This window comes from Fulmarus glacialis, unplaced genomic scaffold, assembly GCF_000690835.1.
Source record: "Fulmarus glacialis isolate BGI_N327 unplaced genomic scaffold, ASM69083v1 Scaffold33844, whole genome shotgun sequence".
Lineage (NCBI taxonomy): Eukaryota > Metazoa > Chordata > Aves > Procellariiformes > Procellariidae > Fulmarus > Fulmarus glacialis.
In genome coordinates, this window is record NW_009209271.1 from 1,005 (window position 1) to 15,277 (window position 14,273).

At 34.3% G+C, this 14,273-nt stretch overlaps 1 protein-coding gene across 1 annotated transcript; it reads left to right on the forward strand.

The window, feature by feature from the left end:
* Positions 1–273: 273 nt before the first annotated feature.
* Positions 274–11,011, forward strand: LOC104076058 (target of Nesh-SH3-like; the record flags this gene model as incomplete). The annotated part of the gene is made up of 5 exons (XM_009576775.1): positions 274–325; positions 1,422–1,484; positions 2,571–2,666; positions 5,205–5,282; positions 10,931–11,011. Coding segments are annotated over 5 exons (370 nt in total), but the record flags the coding sequence as incomplete, so codon positions are not given.
* Positions 11,012–14,273: the final 3,262 nt, after the last annotated feature.

The window sequence follows — 14,273 nt, forward strand, 5'->3', positions numbered from 1 at the left end:
GGATTGGGGATTCCTAAGCTGTCAAATACTGTGTTTTTATGAAGCAAAATATCTCAAGCTGAAAAAAAGGAGATCAAAATGCAACATTACTATACTAGCCCATGGGAATTGAAGCAATAGCGTAACCTTCAGTGACTAGGGCCAGAGCCATATCCGGTGTTAACTTGGGGCAGGTGCAGTATTGGATTAAAGCCCTCTAATTTTGTTACTAAGAAAGTTCAATTACTGTTATGGCAGTTATCCCAAGGCTTTTTTTTCCCCCTCTTCTCTCAGCTTACACTGCGTGATAATAAGAAGTTGATCCCTGTCACAATAATCAAACAAGGTAAATTTGTATTTTTTTTTAATTGATTCTTATGCTCTGCAAGAGTAACTTAAAATTAAAATGAAAAAAATATTCTGACTGATGTGAATGTCATGAAAGTTTCCTTTTAGAATAGGTGGAACCTTACAAACTACCATATCCTTTAATTATAAATACTATTAAGCTATATGTCTTAATAAAATGAGCTATTACATCGCGTTATAAACAATGACTTAGCTGAGTCATTGAATGGATACCAATCAGTTCTGATTGCTGCTAGTATCCATTCTTTTTCTCTTTCAACTGGCTTGTCCAGGTATGTTGATCTCCGGCTGTGCATAACTTGATAGTCAGGCATGAAGGGTAGCAGTATGGATAAGATTCATGCTACCAAACATTTTGGTGGATATCTTCAGCTAAGTCATTGACTTAGACTCCTTTCTTCTCCTTGCCTTGGTCAGTGGAGTGAGATATCTACAGTAGACTTAAACATAATGCCCTTTAGAAATACCTGTTTCTCTCTAGTAGTGAGAGGTAGTATAATAGTGTAATCTTTGGAAATTAACTACTTAAAGATAGCTGATAGAAAATGAGCTGCAGATTAAAACTTGCTAACAGAAATTGTATTGTGAATAATTTTAAATGACAAAATCAAGCAAACTCTCTTTGGAGGTAGTTCACGGTTCAGGGACAGGAAAACACTGGAGGGTGGTGGAAAGCAAATTATGGTAATTACCATTAAAATATGACTGTACTGGCATTTACTTCACATGCATCTTTTTTTAAGACTTGTGATTGGCAGGGTAAAGAGATGGCCTGAAGCTGGCCCTATATTAACATAAGCATGGAATGTCATTTTTCACCAAGCATATAAAACTGATATGCTAGGGGAAAGAAGAGATGCACAGTTAAGAGATGATGTAGAGGAAACACAGTTTGCAATCTCTTAAACTGAATGCAAATACAGAAAAGATTAGGATGGTGTCCTCATCTCCACTTATTAAGTTGAGGGAAGGTTTTCGGAATACTTAGACTTGTCTCAGGTGTGGTTTTGTTTCTTGTTTTTTGTTTGTTTTTTTTTTAATGATTTTCTAATACCCGTGTGTTGTCTCCACAGTTATTCAAAATCGGACGCAGTCAAAAACTTCGGATAGTTCTTCTCTGCCAGGAGCAATATTAGGTGACTAGAAGATATTTTTATTATTTTTCCTCATCTTTGGCTGAAAATTAGAACTATGTAAATACTTTTAATTTTCTTGATCTTGATAGTTCTTTCCTTGCATATCAAAGGGTATTTTGCAACTGGTTCAGACAGTATTTGTTATATTTTATGGTGGTACAGATGGTTCAAGGATGATGTAGCCTAAGGGAAATAGAATCATTTTATTATCATAGTATTTAAAACAAGATACTGTCACTGTTTAAGCCAAGAAAGTGGCTTTACTTCAAGTAAAGTTCTGTGGCAAAGATCTTATTAAGATCAGGGGTTGTTCTTTTTGGTTTTTTTATGGTAGTATGATAACATATGATCTACAGACACAAATCTCTACTGATATATTAGGCTATAGTGATGTATATTATAACCTTCCATGCAATTAGAGCTTGATGTTAGATTTTGGGCCATAACCGTTTCCCTCAAGCCATTCAGTTTCATGCTTTCTGTTCTCGTTTGACCTATAAGAACACACAGTACTGGTTTAGTACATGAAAATAGGGAAAAGTCTATCATATAGTGCTTAGTGTGGTGAACTACTGATCTGCCTGAAATAGATAGGAAAGGCTCACTGCATCATGCACCTTGTGACCAATTTATTCCTGGATTCAGGAAGGTGTTTAGTCCTTTATATATATGGAAATACTTTATATAACTATATAGCTTTGGCTTAAGTTTGCTTTGTGTGAGTTTTAATGTGTTGATGTGAATCAAATAGATACTTATCAACCTCGTTTGGTGTTGAGTCTTCTTGGCCCACCAGACAGAATGTCCCAGCATCTGTGATACTGCAGTACTCCAGGGTTGTATGCTCCAGTATTGAATTGTTTTCAATTCTGATTAATTGGTGATGAAACCATGGTAATACAGTGAGTGGTGTAAAGGGGAAATAGCACCAAATGGGAGTGATAATTACTGAATAGAACTAACTCGTTTCCCAGATACTCAGACTAAACTCCCAAAGGTTCAGTAGTAGTTTCTTACATATCTCAGAGGGCAGACTGCGTATTTTTCATCTCTGCTGGAATTAATGGCATACATCTTTGTGTGTAGTGCACCTTATTGTCCCAGGTCTCAATGAAACTCAGCAGAAACTTCCTCCTCTCCTGACAATAGATGACATACCTCAAGCATCCAGGAAAAAACTGGGTAAGCAGAATGAACTAAGCTTGTATTGTTCATGAGCAGTATCAGAAGTGTAGCGATGTGAGATCATGTATGCAAGCAGAAAAGTCCTTTTGTTTTTCCTCTCTTACCTTCTTTTTTTCTGTTTGTTTAATTAATGATTAGCTTGGACTTATTAAGGATTCATAGAAATTCATTTATTTTAAAACATCTGAACAGGTTTTTAAGGTATTTTGCAGCCACTTAAAAGAATATGCAGTAGCTTTGATCCATAGAGGAAAGAAAGGAAACCAGTCATGTTAATAATCTTTAGGGGTTTGGTTTTGTTTTACAATGTAACTTTTTTTTTTCATAGGTTATATCTTTCAATATATGTCTTTAAAAATTGAAATTTTTGTGTCCATTTGAAAGACCAGATTTTCAGTGAATTTTAATTATATGAGTTGAGTATATGTGAGAAGTTGAGTATATGTGAGAAATTGTTTCACAAAAAGATTCTTATTTATTACCTGTAACTAAATCCATGAAAAAATGTAGCCAGAAATTAGAACATTTTAGTACAGGTTTCATGTGTATCTTGTGAATGTGCCTGAAACCTGTAGGAAAAAGATTAATTGCGGCTTTTGTTAAAGATATGTAAACTAGCAGGACTTGTTCCTGTTAAGATACTGTGTATGTGTAAGGGTAGAGCGACACAGTAGAATAATACTTGAATGTGTTTGAGTAAGAATATGTTTGAACTGAGGCTGAGTTCCTTAAAAATTAGTATCTGGAAGTATTTACCAGCATTTTACAGACAAATATTGTTAGCGTCATCTGTGGCTACTGAAAGTTTAAGCTAAGTGGAAAAACTTAATTACGGTATTTACATTACAGAGCATTACTGTTTTCAATCATGATGATAAAATTAATCACATCGTTAACTTGATTACTAACATTGTCTTTGAACAGCAAGCATAGAAAACAAGGTGTTTATCATCACTAGCTTGGTTTTAACATGTATATGATGTGCAGGTAACAAAGATACCATTAAAACTCAGTAGACCATATTTTGACAAATCGGTTTTTCATACCCCTTTTAGTAAACCATATTTTAAGACCTCCAATATTAGTTTTGGACTACAATATCTAGAACTTTTATATTTGTTTTTATTTTCTACCAGTAAAATTATATCTTTCTGCAGGAAAAAAAATGTTGTGTTTTCAGATAGGTCATAAGGTTCAGTAGTGTGCACGGTAAAAATGGCAGAATGTGACTATGAGCAAAAGATGAGGAAAAAGATAAAGGTAGCTTCAGTTGTCCTAGAGATGTCCAACTTCCTCAGTTGGCTGAGCATAGAACTTGGACTTCTAAATTTAAATGCTCTGATATGTCTAAAATAGATAGTTGATGTGATGCCAGTTTGGAGCCACTCTTTATGGTAGATTATACAAACACCTTTGTGAAAATAACCAGTGCAGGCAAGTGATGTTTTGTTCTGTTTACTACGTGTTCCTTACCAGAGAAGTACATGGGTGTACGCACAAGGGACTACTGGATTTCAAAGGAGTGTAAAACAGGGAAGAGTCATTGCCTGGGAAGCAAAAATACTCTGAGAAGTAATTTAAATGTATAAAATAATCGACAGAAAGCCATATTGTCCAAATCTATATAGATATCCTTCACTGATGCCTGGGAATGATGTATGACTATAATAAAATGCAATAAGGCTTGCGCTGTGTGTGAAGTTATGACTAATTATGATTTGCTGACATACTGCAACTATTCTAATTCTGTATTATTTAGAAAAGTCAAAATAATGCATCACAGAATATCATATTTATTGAATTCTCAAAATATTTTTTTTTCTGTTTATTTACTTAGTCAAAAACTTAATAGTTTTTTTAAAAAGAGTAGTAGTCCAGGAAAAAAAGACAAAATATATTGCCTTAGTCCTCAGTGGAAAAAAACCAACAGGTATATTACTAAAGTCAAAATTAATTAATTTTCCCTATATCCACTGCTGGAATATTTTTATATCTGTTGGAATAGAAGGCTATTGTCATACCACTGTAATTTTTAGAAGTAATGTAAAGGAAAATAAGGACATGACTAGTGTGACAATTCCATTGTATTTGAAAATTTATTAGACTGTTCTTGTATAATGCTTAGAACTATATTACATCTTTGAATTTTGAAAAGCATTTTTGCTGTTAATGCTCAAATGCTAGACAAATGAAAACCACTGAAAACTATTTGGCACAGTGAAAGTAATTATTTGTAAATTTTATTTTTAAATTTTAAATTTTAAAATTTTATTTTTAAATTTGCTGTAAATTTTGTTTTTAAAGGATCTCTTAATGAACAAAACAATACCAAAAATGCATGTGTTTAACATAGCTAGATAGATGCTTGTACTGATTGTGCAGTGGAAGTTCATTGATTCCTAAAGGTACTCATCTTTCCACATTTATCCATGTTGGTTTACTTTGGCAAACTGAAGTGGGACAGAAATAAACCTGTAGTAGGATAGAGCAGATGATACAGCTTTGCAATTATTCTCTAATGTCTTTGTCCCTTAGCTAAGAATGAAACTCAAGTATGGCCTGCTGAATCCAAAACACCAGAAGTTCAAGAAATCTCTCCACAGTCCCTCCCAGGTAATGAAAATTCTATTTTTAGAAACTCTGTGGAATATCTTTGTCAAATATATAAACTAAAATAAAATCCTTCTTTGTGTTGCTTAATCTGCAGTTAAAGGCAGTGGTTGGAAAACAGGAAGATAACGTAGCTGAATTAGTAGTCATGAATGGTATATGTGGATAAAAATCTGAATTTAATTTTGGAGGAAAGTTTCAGATGCTACAATTGTTAGGTTTATAAAAACACCTAGAATCAGAACCATATCTTTGTGGGGTTCTGGATACCTTGAAATTGTGAAAAATGGCAAAACAAAGGTTTTCTCGTGATGCACCTTGAACTTCTGAATTTCATTAAATATATGAAGAAGAAAATTAGGGATAAGAGCATGACTGTGCAAAATACATGCATGAGATTAAGACGGAACAGTCACAGTAACAAGCTCTATTTCTGAGGTGCAGAGGATGACAGCATGATGTTCCATTTAAGTTCAGTTTTGAACACATTAATCTTGACCACACTCCCTCTGTGGACTTACTGGTCCTATTAAAGTAAATGGGAGCTGTTCATATATGTGGGAAAGGAATATAAAATTTGATCCTAGACTCATATTCAAGGTTATGTGTCTGTGAAACATATCCTAACTTATATATTTGGAAGACTGAAGTTTTTTATCATCTACTTGTGGCTGAAAAAATATTGCTTATTTAAAAGAGCATACTCAGATGCTAATTTCTTAAACTGTTCAAAAACATGAAGTGAAATTTTAAAACTCGCAAGATTTACTGCCTTGATTTACTTACAAAACAAGTTAGTGTAACATAAATAGACTACTTTATCAAGTGGTATGACAAGTATAACCCTATATTTTAACATTTGCAATCTGAAGGCAAGAAGATTGGAGAGAACTAAATTGTTCAGAGTCAAATGATGAGAGTGACTTTCCACCCACTTTATCCACCCACATTTTGGAATTGTTTAAGCAGACCTAGGCCTCTCTTCATCTTCTGTAGTCTGGCTTTTATCCTATAACTGAGACTGAAGTCTTGATTCTGCTGTCACTAGAGACAATAGTTGGCTTCTGCCAACTTCTTTGCTGAAAGGGGAGAAAGGAGGCTTGAACAGTGGCAAGACTTTAAAATGAAAAAAGAATGTGAGGAAATAATACAGCAAAGGTTTGCTTTGGTTTAGTTTAGTCATACATGTGATCTTGCTGACATTACTCTATTCCATCTATAAAGTATTTCCTGGCTGGCTGAAATAGCATAGCACATTATTCCTTTGACATCACACGATTCACACAGATACTGCCCTTAAATATGACTGCATTTATTTTATTCCTTAATGCCATACTTTATGTCACCAGAACAACTCAGTCTTTAAAACCAACAAACAAACAAAAAAACCCCTCCCAAAGAATATGTGGGGAATAAAAGAGATGTAGAATGAAGTAATGCAGCAAAATCATGTAATGATTGACAACCATCTTTTAGATTAAACAATCCATCTTTTTTTTTCTCTGAAATATTTGCAGAATTTTATTTTCCACTCAATAGATAAGTGTATTTGCCAAATTCTAGTTTTAACCATCAATTCCTTTCTGCAAAACCTTCATATGGATAGCTCTTTTGTGTTCATCCTAAATATTAAGAGGAAAACAAAGGTGCTCCTCCACGGGAATTTATTATCAAAGGAGGCTCTGAACTTTACAAGTTTAGCATATGTGTAATAAACAGCTTGCTTTTAATTGGAAATGTGTGGTTACTTTTTAAAAAACTGTAAAGAATATTTTTTTCTCAACTTTTTTTTTGTGTGTGTGTTACAGTTTGAGGTCTCTTGTGGACTTAAATTCTGCAGTTATTTTACTAAATTATTTACCTTGTCTAAGTAACTGCAGAACAGGCAATCTACAAATACATTTTACAGAACTTTGCCATTTTGTGAAAGTGAGAACTGAATGCATAAGTTTATGTAATCATCTGTCCTGCAAAATCCTAGTGCTCAGGCTTGCATTCATCTAATCAAAATACATCATTCCTTGTGCTGGAATTTACTGGTTAATCAGGTAAACAATATGAAATCTGACACAAGAATTGATACATCACCTTGGGAGGACAGAATCAGTCCATTCTGTTTCCTTTCCTCTGTGTTCTGTAATTATGTTTATGTACTTGGCATGCAGTAATTCTAACCATAAACATTGTCATCTCTAGACATAGCACAGTGTTTTGTAACATATGATAATAATTGGCAAGTACTGTCTTTTTAGTGACAAATTGTATATAACCATTTGTTACAACTAAACATGTTCTTATTGCTATCACACCGTTTACTGAAATATTTAGAATCATTTTCATCTTCCACTTCATGCTTCCTCTGTGGTTTTCCTTCCATGTCTCTTCTCCTGTGGTGACCATTCTTTGCTGGCCACAGCACCAGTGTCTCATGTTAAAGTATGAGTATGTCACACTATTTACATTAAAGAATGTATTCATTGTGGTTAAAGAGAAAAAAAAAGAGGGTGGCTGGCAACAGGGAAAGGAAAGTGAATTCTTTAAAAGAAAGAAGTTCTTTGAGTGTAATTTCTGTCCAGCCATTGCATATGCAAAAATAACTTGAATACTTAGGCATTTGAGCCAGACTTTCACAAGTAACTTAAGCTAGAGATCTGGGCACCGGCCTTTTGCAAGGGTTGCATTTGAGAGACAGGGTAATATATATAGGCACAACTAATTGAGTTTAGCAATAGATTCTACTTCATTATATTTCATCCAGACTTCCCTATTTGAAGATCATACTGGATTCTTTGAGTAAGGCATAGTAATTATTTGCTGTGAAAGGTTTAAGGACTGGTGCCAGAAGTGGCAACAGAACACTGATTTAAAAGGAGCTGTGTGCTGTAGCCGTTATGTCATCAGTCATGCAAGAAGGGAAGAAAGGAGCTTGAAGTATTTCAGCAAGTGGATTATCTGAAAGGCTCTATGAGCTGGGCTGCTCAGTATTCCACTGGGTCTTTGTCAAGGGTGTGTTTTGTGATGTGATTCGATTCAGTAACTTTTTTTGGTGTATTTGTCAGCCAGGCATCCCATCATTTTCTTAATTTCAGGCCTCACCTGCCTTGGCATACACTTCCATGAAAAGACTGGTTAGTAAGCTCTTTCATGCTTTGTTTTTGCCAGGCTTGTTACCATATTTTCCACTTAGGACTAATTTATTCTTAACACAACAGCACAAATTCATAATGCTTCCCCCCCACCCCACCCCCCCGCCCCTTCAATCTTTAAAATGCTGTCTAATATACCTCAAACTACCACTATATTTTTTCTCTCAGTTGAATCAAGTGTGAGCCTTTTTATTAACGTCACAGGGAAATTGGAGCTAACCAATAGTTAGAAATATCAGCACATTTGTCTAGGACATGGAAGAACTAATATAAAAAAGAAAAAAAAAAAGAGCATTTCTTTATGTAAGGGATTGTACCAGAAATTTATCAAAGTAGGTTTCTGAAATAGAGAATAGGCTTGAAATGAAAAGTATCACCTGTGAATCCAAACTAGGGTTAATGTTTAGTAGGAATAACTCCTTTGTTGCCATGTTTCCCAAATTCTGCTCCTCCTGTCTTCCTTCTAGCCCCTGAAGGCTTCCCCTTGTGTTCACGCGGGATACGAGAAGGAGTGAGATTATTGCTTCCATCAAAATATCTTAATTCCAGTTATGGAGGAAGACAGGAACATGAATGAGAGGGTCAAGAGAAGTTAGAGGAAAAATAGTTTAAGAAATGTTGCCTAAATGCGTTCTTGCTATATTCCATGCTGTGATAGTAAAGTAACTTACCTTGCTTGGTCATATTAACCATTTACTTTGCAGCTACCACTGAACCAGCACATTAAGACCAGTTTACCCGGTGCCCTGGAAAAGTCAGAGGCATTTCTCTCTTTTTCTCTGATTTAGCTTTTAAAGCCTAAACTTTCTGCTTCCTGTATCTTTTTTTTAAAAAGATGTCTGCTGCTGTTTCACGCCATCCCTACGATGTTCTGTGCAAAACAGAGGAGAGCCTGTTTTCTTTTGCCCCAATTCTAGGCACGCTTTTTCTTGTTCAGCTTGCTCAGCTAACTCAGCTGACAAGAGACATGCTTCATATAAGTACAAACCATCTGACCTCTAAAAAAAAAAAAACAAGCATAATGAGTTCTAAATTTCTGTATTTGCTTTTGCGGAGTTTGTGGTGGTTTGTTTTTTGTTGTTTTTTTTTTTTTCATTATTACATTTCACCAATAAGAAATGCTAGCTTTTGAAGTACTTCTGAGGTACTTCTGAGGTATGGGTTTGTTAGTTGTTGTTTCGGGGTCTCTTATGGGTGAATTTTCTCCCACAAGCTTCATAGAGATAAATTGCTTTAACTTCTCTGTAGAGCAAAATCCTCTTTCCACTGGTGACAGTTAACAGCACAGTAACTGACTTAGTAAAAGCTGAATTGAGTCTGTGGAGATTCCAGCTTTTGTGGCACTGAAAAGCACCATACTCCAAAACAGAAAATAGTATAATGGTTGTAACTGTAGTAGCATCTATGTAACTATTTAGAATCTAGAAAACAGCATGTTTTCTTTGGGAAATGAAATAAGCAGCTTAGAAACCTACATAATCAGTTCTTGTTTGAAACATGCTCAGTAGATTGTGGTAAAAGCGTGGAGAGCATGCTGGAAAAAAAAAAAAGTAATTCCATTCTATTGTTTCTCAAAAAGAAAGTGATCTTTTATTAAACTGAATGAGTACTAAAGCTTTGTGCTATATTGATGCTGATCACCAATATTAAAGATCTCTAAATACCAACATATGCTAAATACTGTGCAATTTGCGCTGTGGAAGGAATTAATGCTCTTACCACATTCAAGGCTGAGACCTTACCATCCTGTGTTCCATATCAATAAGGTTTGTCATTTTGTAATCTGAGATTACCAGTTGTGCGTACTGTATGACTGATTAAATGCTATAGGACCTCCAGCAAGGTGGAGAGCAAAGAAGTGATCTTGACTTACATACCATAGGAATTAAATGTTATGTGAAACAGCTGGAAGAGTATAATATGCACTAGTTTATTAAAATACGATCAGCAATTCAGTTTAGGTACATTTAATGGCTGTTTAATAAACTGCCTATGCTTTACTCTGAACATGTAGAATTAGAAGAATGAATGAAAGTCAAAAGCCTATTATATTATTCCTAGAAAAATGAAAGAGCTAAGGTATTGTAGGTGAATCTTTATTCTTTTCCTGATAATTTTTGTACTAGAAGGATTAAAAAAAATCCAAAATACCAGGGAAAATATTTGTAAATACACTTTGTGATGTAATGGATCTTGTTTATAATGTGTATCATAATGAATATGGGAGGCTGTAACAGAATTACAGTGTGAGCTTCTGATCTTAGCTTTGCTCTTTGTGTCTTATATTTTCCTTTGCTTATGTAAAACTGCAACAAAATAAATCCAGAACATCATATAGACTTCACATCTAAAACAAAAAAAAAATATTAATCATGATGGGGTTGAGCTGCTGCAGAAATTATTCTAATCAGGTGGCAAAAATGGTAAAAAAGGCAATGAGCTTTGGGCAGTAGATAAAGAAAAGCTCAGAGGGATTCTAAATTAAATAAAGCTTCTTTCTTCTAGCCCAGGCTGAGAAAAAACATGGACCTGAGGAATTAAAATCAACACCTAAACCCGAATTGGTGCAAACTCAAAGCATACTGGGTAACTAATTTTGCTGCTTTTTACCTTCTTTGTACATTAAATGCTTTTTTCATCTCCAGCAGAATTTTGCTACTACTTGCTGCATCCCCTTTGTATTGACTCCAAATGAAGTCCTAATTAAAAATTTCTGATTCCCTTTGTGTTTCCAGCAACTCACACATGAAATGTAAAGCAGGATGCATCTACCGCTGGCTGAACTGTGGCTGTTATACATATGATTATTGCTAGTAGATTTGACTGGGTGATTCAATTTTATTTTTCAAAATAAGGCTTTCTGTCTATGTGATCTGCATGATTGACATCACATAAAATTTCCATCAGTAAAATTAATCTCAGTGATAGAATGGAAATAATTACCTCCTTGATTTTCTTCTGATGACAGGGTCATTTAGGTAGCATCAACATGATGCAAAAGGAAAATTTTATATTGCATGTGAATGATATAATTGTATTTGTCCTGGAGGAAAAAAGAACTCTACTGATTTTTTCATAGAAATGTCTTAGAATGAGAGATTTCTGATTTAAGTAGTAGTATTGTTAGTTTTGTGATTTGGAGCAGCATCTACTTACTTCTTGCATTCAGAATTCCAAATTGTCCAATGTTGATTTTGTTGCCTGTATTTTAATCCCCAAACCATGCAAAATTATGAACACAAATTTAAACTTGAAGTTGTTTTTCATTTTTGTTTTTTTTAAATTTAGATTAGATTTTTCTAAAGCACGGATGGCATACATACAGGATGATGTATGATAAAGGAAAAGATCATCAGCATTTGCAGGACTGAAATACAGATCTTCCCATGAAGAGGACTCCTAATGCTTCTCAACAAACATATTTTTACATAATCCTGTTGATTCATGTTAATGTCGTACTCTCTCTTTTACCTTTTTTCATTTACAGTTGCAAGCAGATTTCCAGAATTTACCAAAGCTAAACCATCAGTCAATCTAATTTTCATTCTAAATTTAATCAGGTTTTTTTTAGGCATAATCAACCTTGCTTGTTTTTTGCCATGCTTTTAAAGATTAAAAGATGAAATCTAATCAAGATGAAATTTAACTGCTTAATTTCAAACTAGGTCATAGTTACTGATGGACGTTCGTTATCAAATTCCTGTAATTGGTAGGTCTTTATATTATGATTAGGGAAAAGGTGATTTCATTCATATTCCACACAGCTTTTTAAGTGAAAAAGTTATGTGTTTTTTTTCTAGGTTGTAACTACTTTTTTTCTTTCTTATTAAATATCATTGGTTTCAGGAGTGACTGGTTTATAAGCCAAAATATAGTTCCATACTGTGTCGTGTAATATTCTTAATCAAGTAAAGCCTTGATTATTTCTTTTATCATAGTTTCTAATGAAATACAGCCACTTCCTTCTGGATCCAGAATCTCTGATGCTCCAAAAAGTCCATTGACAGAACTTGGTAATTACTTTCTTTGTAAATTCAAATAAATTTCAGTGGAAAATTATCTAATTCTTTTGTGGTTTCTGTGGCTGGTAGATTTTAATGCTTCAGCTGCAATAATATCATTCTGTAAGTAAAATATGGTAGCCATTATAATTTTCTTCACAAAATTTGCAAATTTCTTTTTTCATTCTAAGTCTGGTTTTGCTTTATTGTTGTGACAGGATGCTCCAGATAAATGCTTCATTTTGAAAAACAAACAAACAAAGAAAAACTCGTGAGGATATATGGGCTAACTTTTTTCTTTAGAATGATGATGGCAATTCATACTTAGCTAAGATCTGTACTCTTAGTTTTGTAATTTTCTTGGAAGTACCCCATGAGCTTCTGAGACTGACTGTATTTCAGAGTTGAGGTACTGTTCCAGTCAACATCAGTTCTGTGGGTTTTCATGTAGTTTGCCAAATACTTGTATATTTGGTTAAAATAGTGCCATAATTTGTAGAGGTTGTTGTGGTTTAAATATTTGTAAGTGTTTGCTTACTTCTGGATTCATTACTTGTTCGGTGATGAACTTCAGGACACTTTGGAAAGGCCTGATATTTGAGAAAGTATGGCACTGCTCGCATTTTCAAAATAGTTTTACCTGTGTTAGGGTCATAATGTTATGGTCAAGATCTTCGTATGGGCAAAGAGGAAACACACCTTTTCTTTCTTTTTTTTAAAGAAATATTTCATATTCATGAATATGAAATATATATATTTCATATATATACACACACATTTATATGTATGTATATATGTATAGACATATGTATTTACATATAGGTATATGCATATACATGTATATGTGTATAAAGCCAAGAATTTATTGTTAGTGTAATGGAGATCTTAACAGTCTATCTAATTCAAGAATCATCATTAGTCTAGATGTAACTCTTACAATAAAACAAAGAATATTAATGCAGGTAGATTGCTTACATACAGAAAAAGCCGCAATAATAGCAGTAACATAATTAAAATAGTAATGCACAAACTTCTTAGTTTCTACCCTTTTTCCTGGTGTTTTGCACACCCTTTCACTACACCTCTGGGTCCTAAGCTTGGTGATTTCATGCTTGTGTTGGTCATGAGTGGGGATGTTTCAGTAAGTTATGAGCATCTGGAGTCCTGTGCTGGGAAGAATGTGCTGTTCATGTTGATGATTTCTTCCTCCTCTCTTCTTTCTTTCTTTCTTCCGCTGTGAGACACCTTACATCTGAATTTACCATATATGGTGCCATTTGTGTATGTTAGATACTATTTCTGTGTTCTTGTTGTTACCCCTAAAGAAAATTTTGTCCAGCTCCAGCTGTGCAGTTTTTAAAATTGACCATCACTGAACTGTTGATGGCATGGGGTCTCCAGTGCCAAGCCTGGTCCCTATCTCTTATCATCCCATGCCTGCACTCCTCTAAGCCATATCCTGTGTCTCCCCTTCTCAAAACCTCTGCTTTTATAACAGGCCTATATTTCTCTACACTGTGTCATTGTGCTAGTCAAAAATATCCCTTTCTACCGAAACAGCTGCTTGTTGCTGCTATCTATATAAACAGCTATTACACTACTTAACTGGAGTGACCTTGAATCAATATGGATTTATATTTCATTAAGCATTAGTCAAGAAGTTATCATATAATAGTGCTTGTTTATTTAGACAGCACACTTTTACTTAATGCAGTCTGCCAAATTTTAAAAGCATTTCCGGGATCAGCTCTTACTTCTTGAAATGCGTATTTGAACCAAATTCTCAAGAACAGGAAAATGGTCTTTACAATTTGTTCTTAATTTGCTACCACTTTTGACAGCTCTTT